The sequence below is a fragment of the Lissotriton vulgaris genome, chromosome 6 (genome assembly GCF_964263255.1).
Source record: "Lissotriton vulgaris chromosome 6, aLisVul1.2, whole genome shotgun sequence".
NCBI lineage: Eukaryota > Metazoa > Chordata > Amphibia > Caudata > Salamandridae > Lissotriton > Lissotriton vulgaris.
Genome location: NC_141694.1, coordinates 769,171,148 through 769,187,132, shown reverse-complemented (window position 1 = coordinate 769,187,132; position 15,985 = coordinate 769,171,148). Strand labels below are relative to the sequence as shown.

Here is a 15,985-nt window from a genome sequence, read left to right as displayed (position 1 = left end):
AGTGTATAGTGCTGACGTTTTTAACTTCTAATTTTTTGATTTTCTGATGTACTTCTTTTTTAAACATTTTCTATTTGCCCCTGCTGTTCCCTATTCCTTTCACCTATTGTTATTGTCTTTAGTTATTTCTCTTTTTTTTTTGCTATGGGGAAACTACAGGACCGCATTTTTCCCGACATCCCATTTTTAGGTCGAGCTGCTCTAGCAGATGACCTTTAGAAATCGGTCTGCACTTTTGTTACACTTGTGCTTGTGCTGGCATCCACCTTGCGGGAGCGAGCAGCGGCACATTGGGGCCATCTGTTTTCAATTAGCGTGGCCGCGCGTGCTTGTTGACATTCCTCTACTCTTGCTCTCACCCTCGTGGAACAGTGATTCTGCAGTAATTTGGAAAGAGTGGGAAACTAAGAGCCCCTTTGCAAGCTTTTACAGCCAGCTTCCTGTTTATAAAACAGAATTACCATTTCCGGTCTTAGACTTCCTTCAGCGAAGAGAAAGAAACAAAGAAAGTGTTCTCCTCTCAGGAAGGCAGGAAGTTCACCACATGTAAAACACCAAGCACGCCAAAAGCTGCAGGCAGTCACAGCAATTTACATTTGAGTTTGAACAACATTTTTCAGTTTTGAAAAATGCTGACATGTTCCTTTAACAATGGTCAAATATGTAGTCTCACTTTAAATTTATAAACGTACAGGGTTTTACACAGTGTTTGAGAAAGACAGAAAAACCACTCGCCCAGCATCTGACAATGCCACCAACAGGGAAGACAAGAGCCATTGGGCCTGATTGAGTCAGAATCTTAAACTCCAGGTGACACCTCCATTCTGCTCAGCAAAATCAAACATTTCCAACTTAAGGGCCACTGTACGGAATGTGATATGGGTGTTCAATATGCGATTCATCAATCTGTCACGATTTTACAAATGTTTGATGCATCTGTTGCTAGTGCAACACTGGGTGATGCATAGAGTGGCTGACAAAACACCTGTCAGGAAGGCGCCCACCTACTCCTGTGTTTATGAATGTGAACCACTCCGCTCCCAAGTTTATGAATGAAACGCTGGATTAATTGATACTGCACACACAGCTACTAGTCCCAGAGTACAGTGGCTTGCCCCTCTCAAAATACTTTTTTATCTCCAGGTTAAGAGAATTGTTCTTTAGATGAAAACAAATCACTTTGCCTCCTTTCTACAGCCGAGCTGCATTTGGCTACTAGATTCAAACCTTCGGTATTTTGTTGCAAAAGAACGGTTCGTTGCTTACAGAGAGAATACTTCAGGCACTCCCAGCCACACCAGAATGCAATCACACCTATCAAACACAACGCAGGCAACAATAACAAACGGAACAAGCATTGGCAAAGCCAATAGGTCTCGTCTTTTGGACCTTATAAGTGTTTAGTTATTCAGCACAATATTCATGGTGCAACAAAGAATAGGGAAAAAGTAAATAAAAGGAAAGAGTTAAAAAAAGTAGTTTTAAAGCATTCAAAAGTAGAAAAAAAAACAAATGTAGATGTAGAAAAATAAAGAGATAGATAATGAGTAAAAAAAATTCAAAGAAACAAAGGATTGCAAAGAATTAAGGGAGGATAGAAAAAGCATGCCCAGAACCATAGCAATGATTGAAAAACAAGATGGAAGCCCCCATTGGGACCGCGTGGGTAAGTTTGCGCGATATTTCCCCCACGAGCACGCAAAAACGATGCGAACACGTAATTGCGGCCCGCACGTAGGAAATGCACAACGCGAGCATGCAACTGGCGCCTGGAAACGGAAATACGCAACGTGAAGACTGAAAACAAGATGGCTGCGCCCATGTACGACGGCATGGGTAACTTCGTGGTCGGCACGCTGAAAAAACCAGCGAACACGCAAATCGCCCCACGAACACGCAAAAATTAAAAAATCCACGAATTCGCACAAATTTGCGGATTTTGCGAACCGCGAATTCGCAAATTTCACCCATACTTGAGAAAAGGGATAATAGAGGTACCTCCTTCCAGTAAAGCTGGACTATGGACTGTTACATCAGTCCTGTCTAGTTCTTGGTGAATATGGAGGGGAGCAAATGCAGAGATATAAGTGAGACAGATGTTCAGTCAATCTGTCTCCTCTGAAGAGGTCAGTGGTGCGTGTCGGTTTCTCACCTTAATGTTATATGGGCATTCAGTACTTGCTCCATTCAATCGGTCTATGCCTCCCCTCTCCATCACATTTACGGGTTTATAGAAATTGCCTAAGGGGTGAATGTTTATATCAACTGTTTTTAGGAACCCATTTCCCCTCTTCCATAAGATCTTTTTAACTAAGTTGCGAGTTTTGAACGCTAGTACCACGCAATCACCAGGGAGGGTCTTTTGTTCTTTTATACCCAGCTTACCCTCCTAGCCATTTTAAACTTCATAAATAGTTGGTCAGTTAGGCCCCCTCTTATACTTAGCCAATGAAGTGCTTTATTTCTTAGGCTTTCCCAAGATTCATTTTCTTCTGATCTTAACTTGGGTGTATTGGCTAGTATTATCGTATATGTTGTGCATGCTGGTGGTAAGTCTAAGTAGGGTGGCTCAATAGGTGTCGCTTTTATGGAAGTAATTTTCTTTTGTTGGTTAGAGGGAGTCGATATGGAGCTATAGGATTTCATTATCACTTCTCTATCACCCTTTTTATGGATAACACCCCATTGGTGGTCAGCTTGATTATCTTGACTCCTATTTGAAATTACCCGATCTTCAGCTTGGAAGGACTGGCTTTGTTTGTTCTGTGTTATACAGCCCCCACCTGTATCACCCTTACCAACTACTCTTTCTCCCTGATTGCTTGGTAGATGTTTATTACAGTCTGCCTTATCTAAAAGACCCGTTAGCATCTGCTCTATCGTGTTAACTCTTTCCTCGATCTCTGAGAGTGAGTCTCTGAGAAACAGGTCTAAATTATGTACAAGGGTACTTAGATTTCTAATATCAGCTTCCTTTGGTTTTAGTTTACTATTTTTCTCTGCCAGAGGTCTCTCTGGGAAAGCCTTCGATGCCATTCTTTTCCCTCCTACCACTTTTTTTGTGGATTTTACTTTTTGGGGGTATTATCTATAGTAGGCTTCACAAATCCTGTTGTCTCAATGCTCTCATCTGTTTGCGGTGGCATCTTTGTCCACTTTTCTTGGGGCTGACTGAAGGAGTCCTGATCACTAGAAATTATTTGGTCTATCGTGTGGTGAACACAGCCATTTTCAGGCAGAGTAGAACTTGAAACCCCTGTATTTGTCTTTCCAGTTGCTACTTCAATCGTGGTTTTGTTTCCTTCACTAGCACATTGTGCGGTTACCTCTAGTGACTCCTCTACCGAGGATATTTGCTTCTCAATTGCTCCCATTGCTCCTGTGAGATATGAGAGTAATGTTTGTTGTACATCTCCAGTAACCTTTTTCGTGAGTAGGGGCTGACTAGTTAATAATTTTCTTTTTCCCATTTTTAGCAGTGCTTTACTATCGGAACATACTCACTAATGACTCCCTTGGGGCGGGTACTTGCGAGTCTAAGGGAGAAAATAAACAGTACCAAATATATCACAGTGCCATACCCTGAAAAAGGTACTAGATAGCGTCTGCTTCTCTCAGTTCCATAAATGTTTGTTACAAAGACTATAACAGTACCTCTCAGCCTCTTTGATATTAAGTGTTGAATAACCTCTCAGGTTCAGGAGACATGTCCATGAAAGGTCGAAGATCAAAGAGAAAGGGCCCAGCCCAACTTCAAACGGGCTCAGACAGGCATATCTTGGCCTGGTCTTGGCCCGGTCTTGGACCCCGCTGCGTGTTCTCCCGCGTCTCTTCTAGCACTTCTGTGCTTGTGAGTCCTCCCGCAGGGGCTGGCAGGCAGGGACCTGGTCAAAAGTGGCAGTGCAGTTCAGCAGAGAAAGATCTCCCGCTACGCTGGTTCTCCCACGTCTCTTCTAGCGCTCCTGGACTCGTGACTCCTCTCACAGGGGCCGGCAGGCAGGGAGGAAGTTGCCCAGCCGCTTCCTTCTCCTTGAAATTCTTACCACTTCAGTGCAGTCCAGGTCACGTGCCGGAGGAGCTTACTATGGCGATCAGTTATTCTTTGCACCCTCTCCCCTGCGGCAGCCTTGTTTCAGACGGACACGAATTCGTGAAAATACAGTAGTGCAGGGTTTAACAGCAGAAGCTATTGGTGTAAATGTGACCTTTGTTCACTGGGCTTACAAGAGCCTCCCCGGACTCCTCCTCCTCACTGAGTTATTAAGTTAATTTCCATATTTTGAGCTTTATTACGATGCTGGTCAGCACAACTGTCCAGCCGTCACGGCGTGTTTACGATTCTGACAGCCAAGGCAAGGAATGTTCTCCCCCCATATCACGATCCAGCTGCTGCTACCGTGGAGGCCTCATCTACGGAGGTGCACATACCTTTGAATATGTCACTGCACGTGCATGCAAATTCCCAGGAAACATATGATATGTACACAAATGTATGACATATGTGGGGATATGCCTTGTGCCAAAAGAAACCAGAACAAGTGTTCCGTATGCTAAGCGTGCATTCCTGCCCTAAGGCTGCTCTATAGTCTGGTAAATATGTTCAATGCCTTATGTTAATCAAGGGAAATAGGATAATCTAATCAAAAAACATCCATCAACATCAGCACTTTGCTAAACAATATATTTTTAAACAATCATAAATGTTATGTATTCTCCTTCATGGCATCCAAAGACAAATTTGAGGTTTCAAATTTTCTTCTTCAAAAATCCCCAATGCATTTCGGTTTAAAGAGATCCTTCTTCAGGGGTCACTATAATCAAAGAAAACACGCAATGTTCAATAAACATGTGCTGAACTTGGCTTATTGTTGGTCTAGTACAGTCTATGACTCATCAAGTGAAAAAAGGGAAAAATGAATGAAGCATAATCTGATGTAGACTTAGGCATAAAAATGAAGAGCTGGTAATCAATTAGAACCAATTGGAAAAGGTGATCAATTAAAGTACTACATCTCTCATCATGCACCTGACGAACACCCAATGAAACCAGGCCCTGCAGTTCATCATAGCCATAACCTGCGTGACAGAAGGACCCGTACTATCCATGCAACGAGTGTGAGTTTAATTGTGGGGTTTCTAGTACCTCAGAAAAGACAGCCTCCGGTTTTCTGCACAAAGCAGTTTTGTCAAAAAAATGTCAAGCTCTAAATATGAAGGAAAGAGTGAGCGCATGTCAGCTACTAACCGTAACCATGAATTTAGAGAACTTGTTCTATGCTTGACTTACTGCAGACTCCAAAGGGGTGTTCAAAGTACTGTCCTCACACTGTGCACCAAGTTCAACTAACTCACTCTGGGGCATAATACCAAACAGGAGTGGTATTTAACACTAACTAGGCTTAGCAACGACTTTTTTATCGCTAAGCATCACCGCAAATTATCGCTGAGATAACGTGCTATTAGCAACGTTTATCTCCAAAGCGATAATTTTTCCGGCGATAGCGTGAATATCGCTGAGAAAACAGAGATATTCACGCATTAGCGACGAAATGCTCTCAGCCATTTTATCCACCTCCCATTGGATAACATGGCTAAGAACTGGTCTGAGCAGGCGTTAGTTTTTGGCGATAGCGGGAATATTTTCATCGCTACGCCCGCCTTGCTAATAGGCTATAGCGACGTTAGTGACTGCTTTCAGTCGCTAACAGGTTGGGTACACCCACTTTGCATGTCATTAGCGATAAATATCGCTGACATGCAAAGCGGGCCCCAAACCGCTCACTATCGCCTAAAAGCTGTCACTAACATCAGTTAGCGACAGCTTGCTAATGTAGCGACAGAATTATCGCTGCTTAGTGGCAGAAAACGCAGCTAAACCGGCTATAATTGCCTATCGCCCCCCTTGGTAATATGCCCCTCTGAGTTTTCGAGCGGAAAATAAAGCGCTTGGATTCCTGCAAGGACAAAGTATTAGAGTTAAAGGTGAACTGGCTGTTCCACCTCCCAGATGCAAGCATAGCATTTTAAGTGCGAATGGATTAAATTGCTTACCCGTTAAGGAAAAGCGCTACTTCAAAAAAAAAATCCACTGTGGAAAAACCTGCGACCAGGCAGTGAGAGCAATCAGACGTGCTGAATTGGGCGAGTGCTTGATTTAAAAAATGCTGGTGCTCGAAATAATGCAACTAAAAAGAGTGAAAACAGACTACTGTAAGCAGTATGCCTGAAATACTGAAAAGGGGCATGAAGAAATAGGGCATGAAGGAATACATGAACAGCATAAGCAGTGGCCTATTTGACAACAATCGCATGTCTTCACAATAATACAACTGTGTTACATAATGGATTTTGATGATTATACAATGAATCACAACTAGTAAAACGCTTGTAACAGAGCAACACTGTGTAATTCAGCATATGACACAATCAGAAAAAACTTTAAGCTCGAATTTTCACATGACCAAATAAGTTGTGGGATTCCTCTTAGACAATATTGTGTAGAATAAATTAACATGAAGCGGATAATGATAATAAATATATTGTGTAACTTATTCAAGTGATAGAAATAGCATTTTTGAATCTGAGTAACTGGTGTGAGCGGCTGGAGACTCGCAATTACTAAAAATATGGTAGATGTACAAAAATGTCTACTGGTCACATTCAATAACAAGCATTTGCAATGCAACCGGTCTCTCCTTTGGGACCTTATATGTATTTAGCTATGCAGCACATTAGCCTGGGTGCTGAAACATCTACTGTTCTTTAACATAGAGGGAAAGTAAGCACTAAACTGCGTGACACACCAAGGTTTGGGAACACATGGAGAGAAATATTGCCTTTCAGTGGGAAATCGTATAGTCCAAAGCTCTGCTTTTAATAAAAATTAGGGCCTTCGGTTGTCATATCACTGAAAATACAAAATTTGAAAAGAATATTATTGTCTACAGATGCTTGAGGAAGACAATTGCTATGGACTGGAATCTAGAGAATGCTAAAGTGATTCTGTTGCCAGAAAAATTAAAAAAAGAAAGTCCCTCAGCAGAAACAATTCTGGTATTTTACTGACCTCTGCTGGTCGTTTTCTATCAAGACAGTTACATGCAGGCAGTAGATGGGAAAAAAAGTCCCTTAGGGAAAGTAGACAAGTCCTAGGGCTGATTTCCAGAGCCCACAAAGTACATACAGATATAAGTATATACTAAAGTATATATACTAAAGTATATACTAAAGTATATACAAGAGGTCTTGAATGCTCAACCTAAAATGAATGTGCTTGAAAGCATAGTTCTTCATGGTTACATATGCTCTTATGATCCTGTTGAGGTTGTGAAATCATATGGAAATGGATTAGACGATCTAGCTAAGTTGAAATTAATTCCTAATATGTTGAACAGAATTCATCTAGAAATAAGAGACGAAAAAGGAAGAGAAAATGGAAAATAGGGATCTGTTGATGTATAGAAAGGTGAAAAGGGATTATATAGTGAGGTGTACAGAAATTATCTCTCAGTTTAGCACTCCTGGCATAAGGTGATGATTGATTATAAGCAGCATGTCAGTTCCAATTTATCATTAAAGCCCTTTGGCACAGGAGTTTCCATATATTTGATCCAACTTACTTCTCTTTGTGAAAGATATTTGGCTGTGTCTCTGCCATGTTTCTCAGAAACTTTGTCTAGGACGGAAATAATGAAGTTAAGCTACATTGTGCCCTTTTTCATGCCAGTGTGTTGCTAGCAAAGAATTGGGGTTCTTCACATGTATCGTACTTTTATGTTCAGTTATCCGAATTTTGACCTTGTGCTACATCTTTCCCACATAATATAATCCACAAGGGCACGCATTGAGTATTACAGTCAGAAGTGTGTCTCAATAGGATGGATTTCCCTGTCATTGGATGTGAGATACTGGCTCCCTCCATTACAAAATTGCATTAAGTGCAGTCGTGGCACTTAATCAACCCCTTATTGACTGCAGTAGGTGATTTTGTGAGTGGATTCAGCATCTCTCTTAGATTTCTAGTCTTGGTATATGCAAACAGTGGATGGGAAGCAAACAGCCCCCAGAAGTCTGTTTCTGTTTGTATGAGTTCCCATCTCTTTCAAATGATTTTCTTGATGGATGTTGATTTTGTGGAAAAGGTCGATATGAAAACCTATCTTTTTGGCATGTCTTTTTGTTGTTTTTCCAAGAGTTTTGTCCTTTGCAAGTCTCCCGCTTGTTTCACTGCTGGATCCATAATCTTCAGCGGGTATCCACGTTTTAGGAACTTCTTCTCGTAGTGCTGGATTGTAACCAGATAATTATCTTATTAGACGTGATGCGTTTGATGCCCAAAAATATGCCTTGTGCATCATGTATCCCATTGCTGGAGTGTGGTGATCTGTGCACAGTCCAGTCAATGGGAATACATGCTGCCTATGGACTTACCTGCATTCTGGCACCCACAGGTTTGTAGTGTTCAGTGTAGAGGGGACCTGGAGAAAGGTATCCACACCGGAAGCTGTTGGTGAGAAGTTGATTAGGATGAGTAAGCACCCCAAATCCATTGTGTCGGACAGCTCGATGCAGGCAGTCAGACCGCCATGGTCGAGTCGTCGAAAACCCACATCGTAATCGGAATGGCGGTTGGAGATCCGTGTACTGCCCTATGGATGCTGTTTGTCTCCTACCACTATCTCGGCAGTTGGGGAAAGGTTGTCAGAGACGGCAGCCTTTCAGCGGATGGTCAGAGTACAGGATGCATGCATCGTAATCCAGAGGTTGAACTGACCACTTCTGAGGAGACTGCTGTGGTCATACCGCTTCCAACAGGCCCGCTGACGTTGGTCCAACCAGCATCGTAATCAGGTCCTTAATTCTTTATCCTCTTGTATGAATTCTACACAGATAGCAATCCTTATTGGCTACTTTTTCCCCCAGTAGGAACAAAGCCATTAGGGCTGGGGTTAATGTGATAAACAGCATGTGTGCGTGCAACAATGCTGTCATGTGTGCATGCTTTGGCACATTAAAGTCAAACGTTTTGGCTTGCCTATACTTTTCCTTCTGTGCTTAATTTTCGTCATACTTTACAGCTTTCCTGATAAATTCATATCCAGTTTTACTATTTTTCTCAAGTTTTTGACAATTTAAAAGTGACACTTTAGAATGAATAATATGAGAACTAAAAAGGTTGAAACCTTTAACTGTTGCTTTCACTTGGGAATGACATTGGGAAGGACACATCAACTGCAAGTGCAAATGCCAAGTGCAGTGCATACATGGACTCTAGTGCTTATCACTGCAACTCTAACTTGGAATTCATAGGGGCTGACTCCTTAAAAAATAAAGGCGTATACATTGAAGGTGCAGAAAAATTAAAATGTTTGGAGAAAATTAATATTATATTTCTTCGAAATAGCAAGCTACATTGTTCCAATTTAGAAATAAAGAAAGTGAATAAGGAGATTGAAAAATAAATGTGAAGTACCAATTTGTGGGGCCTCACTCACATCAAAAGTTAGACCTCTGCTTGTGTGGTATTACTCCAATCTTTTAAGAAATTTCTGACTTTCTTTGAATTGACAAAGACATCCAGGAGTACTTCTAGGAAGGTGCGACTGGTGTATCTTCTCAGGAGTACTCATGTGAGTAAATATGCATTTACAAATTTAGTATGCTTTTATATATGAATGCACAAATGTAGCTCAGTGGATTGCCATTCAATAACACTTTTGCTTTTCAATAGGAACAATATTTGTCTCACTGCAGAGCCCCTTCCAGAGCAATCCACTAATTATACATGTTTTATGTACTCCCCCCCTCCCCCGAAAATCGATTTACTTGTGCCATTAAATCTGAATTGGTTTTCAGAGTGGCAAATGCCAGCAAAGGTCTGTAAATGCTACAACCTTACATGCTTGTTAATATTCACCACATTTTGCAAGTGCCCTCACACTATCTGGTAAGCCAGCATCATGGAGCCAATAATGGCTTTGGAAGCACCTATCAGCAGGATTGGGAAATCCTGTTTCCATGCTTAGTTGAGTAGAGGAGAAAGTCGGTTTCAGACTTACTGATTATCAGTTGGGGAACCCAGGGGCATATTACCAACAACTAGCGATAATTATCGCTATGTTGGCTTAGCGGCAATATTATTATCGCCGAGCTCCGCCGATTTTTATCGCAGATAAACCTTGCTATTATCAAGGTTTATCTCAAAAGCGATAAAAATCGGACGAAATGCATGAATATCACTGAAAAGTCAGCGATATTCATGCATTACTGAGCTAATGCTCTTAGCCATGTTATCCACCTACCATTGGATAACATGGCTAAGAACTGCTCTGGGCAGGCGTTAGCTTTTGGAGATATTTGAGCTTAGCGAATATTTCCAAAAGTATGCCATTGTAGGTAATTGGAGATAGCAATTTTAGCGACTGTTTACAGTCGCTAACATCTTGGCACGCCCACTTTGCATGTCATTAGCTATAAATATCGCTGACATGCAAAGCGGGCCCCAAGATGATCGCTATCTCCTACTAGCTGTCGCTAACTGGTGTTAGCGACAGCTAGGTAATAGGGCGATAAAATTATCGCCGCTTTAGCAGGAAAAAGTCCCGCTAAAGCGGCGATAAGGCCCTTGGTAATATGCCCCCCAGTTCCTATGAGTCGTCTGTGAAATTGGTGGGATAAACCTCTCAAGAAAGGAACACAGGACACAGTCAACAATGTGTTGTGACTCAGAGCCAAGGCTGAAGAAGAAGATAACAGTGAGGAGTGATGTGACATTCCCTGTGGAGTTTTTGCCACCCCATCAGAACCACTTGAGTGTTGTGCATGTCAACTGCATGCAATTCCACTTTCACAGGTTAGGCATCACAATGTCCATTGTAAATGATGGTCGAGAAGAGAAGGTGCACAAGCTCTTCTATGACCTCCTGTCACATATTGAAAATGATGTCGCAGTAGCAAGAGTGTCAGGAGTTGTACTCTCTGCCACCCTGACAGAAGGGCCATAGTGAGACTATCTCTAGGTACTGGGTAACTCTTCAACCATTTTATCACTGACACCTGGGCTCACCAATTGGTGTACCCATGACACAGTCACAAATGTGAGCATGGGGTCCCACTGCTGGCCATGTTGAGCTGAACAATTAACTCTTCCGATCTCACATTCATGACCATTTTCACTGAAAGATTAAACATACCCTTATTTTATAGCCACAGATTGTTAAATTGAACTTCCGTTCAACTTATTAACAATGAGCAGTGCCAGGTAATTTTCTATCCAAGTAATATCAAAGACCATATCACATGGACTGAGAATCATGGGCTGGCCCCTACCTGGAGGGGTGGCTAGTGCAAAATGATGCTATGTGCCTGTGTAACAAACATACTGTTCTCTCTGTATCATCCATTTAACTAACAAATATTGCTCTCCGATCTGCATTTTCCCACCTGCTGGTTCCACAATTTGCTACAGGTGCTAAGGAAAGCGTGAGCAGAAACACAGACATGTTTTCCTCAGCAGCTCTGTTTGCCTACCTCATCTTAGTAATTGGATAACCTTGAATACGTAGGTAATTACACATCTATCCAAATTGGTTATACACCCATATTGGGAACCCCCCCCCCAGTTTACCAGGGTTGTTTTTTAACACAGTGACAGATAGTCCAGTGACCTCAAAGCTAGCACATAAATAAAGCACCCAGGTGCATCCTAACAGTACAGCATGATCTATTTCCTTTAGGGATCTTTGATGTACTGTATGTCAAAGGGAGAGGGCAGGAATACACCATATTTACCAATATGTGGTGCATTTCTGCTCTCTACCTGCGCTGGTGAACAATATGATGCCTAGCACCAATGCAAGCACCCTTGCGCCATGGTGCATGGGTGCCTATGTTGCAGGCAGTTTTTATTTTGTGCAGGCAGGTACACCTTCTTGCACAAAAACAATTCTTAGAGGCTTTTTTCAGTTTCTAAGTGTGATGTAGAATGCAGCACACTTAGAACAAGGGAACAACCAAGAGAAATACAGTTTTTCCACTCCTTACGCCTCCCCTGGGAAGGCGTAGTATTTTGACGCCTTCCCAGGTTTACCAGTCTTGGTGAATCTGGGAAGGAGCCAAAATCCAATGGACTTCCCATGCTCCAACTATGGAACCTCTTCACAGGGCAGACTGACACAAGACATCGTCTTGTTCTCTGCCTTGTGTTACTCCAGATTTTCCAAGCTACGCAGGGCCATGCAGGGTGGCCTTGTGTTGATTAGTAAATCTGACTTTAGTACTGATCTGCCCTTGCAACAGCATACGTGACCCAAGGGCACCACAATATATTGGCAAATCTCACCCCAAGTGTTTTATGGTCACTTCAGTTCCATGCATTTTTTGAGAAACGTTGATAGGTAGTTGTAGAGTGAAGCACAAAGTCTTTGCTTTTCCACAGGATTATATTTTTATTTTCTTGTTGGGATTTTCTGAAACATAGAAATATAGGTATTCACTGCTGACAAAAATGCACATATGCTTCAGAAGGAAATGAGGCGCTCCCACTAGCTATGAAAAGCGATACCTCAGTATGAGTTTTGAAAATGTTAAAGTTAGAATTTTCAGATCATGCAGCTTTTGATTTAGTCCTTCACTATTTGTCTAATGTGTCTTCGCAGCTCTTATACATCAACTTAAGAAAGTAAAAAAACATCCATGCCTTCTATATAGACAATTGCATAGTTTCAAAGAGTAAAACATATTGCAAATGATTTTTCACACATTTTTGTTTCTGTCACAGATCTGAATGAATGCTCAAAATGCCCAGAAGATAAATGGTCCAATAATGGAAGCTCCAACTGTGAAAATAAATCAATTGAGTTCCTCCACTGGAATAATCCATTTTCTATTGTGTTGATATGTATTGCTGCATTTGGATTCCTTACTGTGTTGGTGATACAAGCAATTTTTCTGAAACACCGGGACACACCAGCGGTCAAAGCTGCAGGTGGAGCCTACTCGGTTGTGATGTCTTTCTCGCTTCTCACAAGCTTCCTGAGCACAGGGTTCTTCATTGGCGAGCCTACTGATATCACTTGCCAGATACGACAGACTATGTATGGCATCAGTTTCACTCTTTGTGTTTCATGTGTTCTAGTTAAATCCCTCCGCATCGTACTTGCATTCAAATTAAGTAAAATGGACAAGCCCGGCCACAAAATCACTTACCAGCCCGCAGTGGTCATCATTGTTGCAACAACCATCCAGATTCTGATTTGCGCAATGTGGCTCATATTCAAACCCGCGTCACGTAACACTATCTCCTCAACACTTCAGACCACATTACTGCAGTGCACTGAGGGCTCATATGTGGCATTTGGGATCATGCTTGGGTACATTGGGCTCCTGGCTTTGCTTTGTTTTGTTGTGGCGTTCAAAGGCCGGCACCTACCAGGCAAGTACAAGGAAGCCCGCTTCATCACCTTCAGCATGCTCATCTACCTGTTTGTGTGGATTGCTTTCATCCCAATCTATATTTCTACAGTTGGAATGTATCTCCCCGCAGTCCAGGTGGTTGCCATTCTGGCTTCAAGCTATGGAATTATTTCATGTCATCTCTTGCCCACATGCTATGTAATATTTTTTAGGAAATCCATTAATAATCAGTCCTGCTACATGCACAGTATCCGTATCTTTCACAGAGCAAGGAGGCCAATCTTTTCCCACTCAAAGGGTGCTTGTGATCCAAAGACTCATTCTCATAATGTCAGCACAACAATCCAGCCTTTTTCACAGTCCAGAAACGTGTGTGTTAGCGTGATTCCAACAATGAGAAGAAGGCGGAAAAGCTGCTGATAATCAACTGATTTAAAGACTATTCTCTACAGCTTGCTGTTATTCACAATCTCTGCTTCTCTTACCCTCAGGAGCTTATGCATGTGGAGCTTTAACATGCAAAAAGTATATTTATAAATGTTAGACAGTGGCAGTAACAACGGTGTTAGTATTTTTTGTAGTGTTTGGTTTGTAGTATTTTTTTCTGGTTTGCTAATCACATTGGCATGTTTAAAGAAACCTTCCAAAAAAGTTAATCTACCTCAGCTCCTTCCTGGAAAGTTCAGGGGTAATCAGCTGATTAAACAGCAAAAATTGCTCAAAGGAATGACTCCAAATTTGGCAGTAAGCTAGATCTCAGTCCAGAAAGTGTGCCTTTGGTATTTTATTGTAAATACATTCAGTAGTTTTTGAGAAATTACTGTTCAAACTTTGTGCATCTGAATGGTTAGGTTCATGGGAGGTTCACAAGAGTCCTCCAATCATACAACTAAAAATATTAGAGTAAGTGATCGGATTGGCTGAGGGAGCTTTTATTCCCATCATTTGCCTTGCTCCCACAAAGGCAAAAGGCTTCCATGAACTTCCATGGGAGCTCGCACTCTGATTGGCTGACTGCAACATGAAGAGAAATGTTGCAGCTGCCATTTCAGGACACAGGGATTTGGTCCCCCTGTCCTGAAGATTAAAAAAATGTTAAGGTTTAAGGAAGCGGCAGGCCAGGGAGTACCTTGATCTGCAGGACCTTATGGGTGGGTGCCAGATGGCAGGGGTGCTAGTTATAGATACTTGAAATAACTATAACTGTTAAAGTGCAGTCTTTTTTAAATTTTAAATGTTGACATTTAAGCTGACATGTTTACCTAACTGTAGCTTCTCTTTAAACATTGCTTTTTCAATGAATTTCTGAGGTTTTTTAAAGCAAGTTAGACATTAATACTATACATAACTATAATGTCACTTTAACCTTGGTTTTTGGGAGTGAAATAATATATATATATGTGTATATATATATATTCACTGAAAAAACCATAGGTTATAGACCATATATAGTTAGGGATTAGCATTTACAAAACCTTATTTTACTCGCACAAAACCATTGAAATTCCCATATATAGTTAGTTGCACTAACTATATATCGCGCACCCGCAATCCACTGCTGATGATGTCACATATTACATCTTTTATGACATGGTCAGTGACATCACTGATGACATCACTGATGACATCTCAAATGACATCACTGATGACATCACTGATGACAACACCCAGTGACTGTATGTTTCTGTAAAGTTAAAATATGTCTTACATATTGAAGAATGAGTGGATGTATAAGTGTCTAGATGAAGGATTTAGTAGGTGCATGACTGACTGTATGAGTGAGTGATTTAATGTGTCTCACTGAGTGCATGGGTTAGTGACTAAACTGTCTTAATTTGTGCATCATTATGTCTGTTGTTCTGTAAACTGCTGCATGTGTTGATCAGTAGCTATATGAGTAACTATATGGGTTATTGATTGGTTGCCCAAGTATTTGTATGGGAGACTGAGTGTGTGTGTGGGTGGCTGGGAGGTGTGTGACTCTGTGCATAGATGTGTGAGTAGTTGATTCACTATATGTATGGGTTCAAAAGTGCAGGTGGAAACAGCTGTATGGGCGGTTGACTGTCTGCATGAGTGTATTGGTGAGTGAATGGATTTGTAAAACACAGTACATGTGAGAGTTGACATATATAAATAACTGTGCATAAGAGCCAGTGAATGTGTGAGTGGCTGTAAGGATCATTGTGAACATGTATCAGGGATTGTATAAGAGAGTAAATATGTGTTAGTATATGTTTGAATAAGTAAGGTGTGTATAACTGTATAGTTGAGAAAATGGAGGTGTGATTGATTCTTTGCATGACTGACTAGGTGTGTGAGTAACTCCATGGATAAGTGACAGTCTGTGAGTGTCTGTTTATACTGAATGTATCTAAGGTTATATTAGAGTCTGAAGATGTTCATTGTATTATCACATAAATGATATCATCAGTGATGTGATCAGTAATGTCAAATGAGATGTCATCAGTGATGTCATCAGTGATATCACTTGAGATGTCATCAGTGATGTCATCAGTGATGTCATTTGAGATGTCATCAGTGATGTCATCAGTGATGTCACTGACCATGT

At 41.4% G+C, this 15,985-nt stretch overlaps 1 protein-coding gene across 2 annotated transcripts in view; it reads left to right on the top strand.

Moving 5' to 3' along the window:
• Nucleotides 1-14,674, top strand: part of LOC147707953 (G protein-coupled receptor family C group 6 member A-like) — a 114,373-nt gene extending 99,699 nt beyond the window's left edge. For both annotated transcript variants that reach the window (XM_086925265.1, XM_086925266.1), the window contains exon 6: nt 12,779-14,674. In XM_086925265.1, coding sequence (XP_086781391.1) covers nt 12,779-13,833 — 1,055 coding nt within the window. In that variant the 3' untranslated portion in view covers nt 13,834-14,674. The remainder of the gene's footprint in view (nt 1-12,778) is intronic.
• The last annotated feature ends 1,311 nt before the right edge of the window (nt 14,675-15,985 follow it).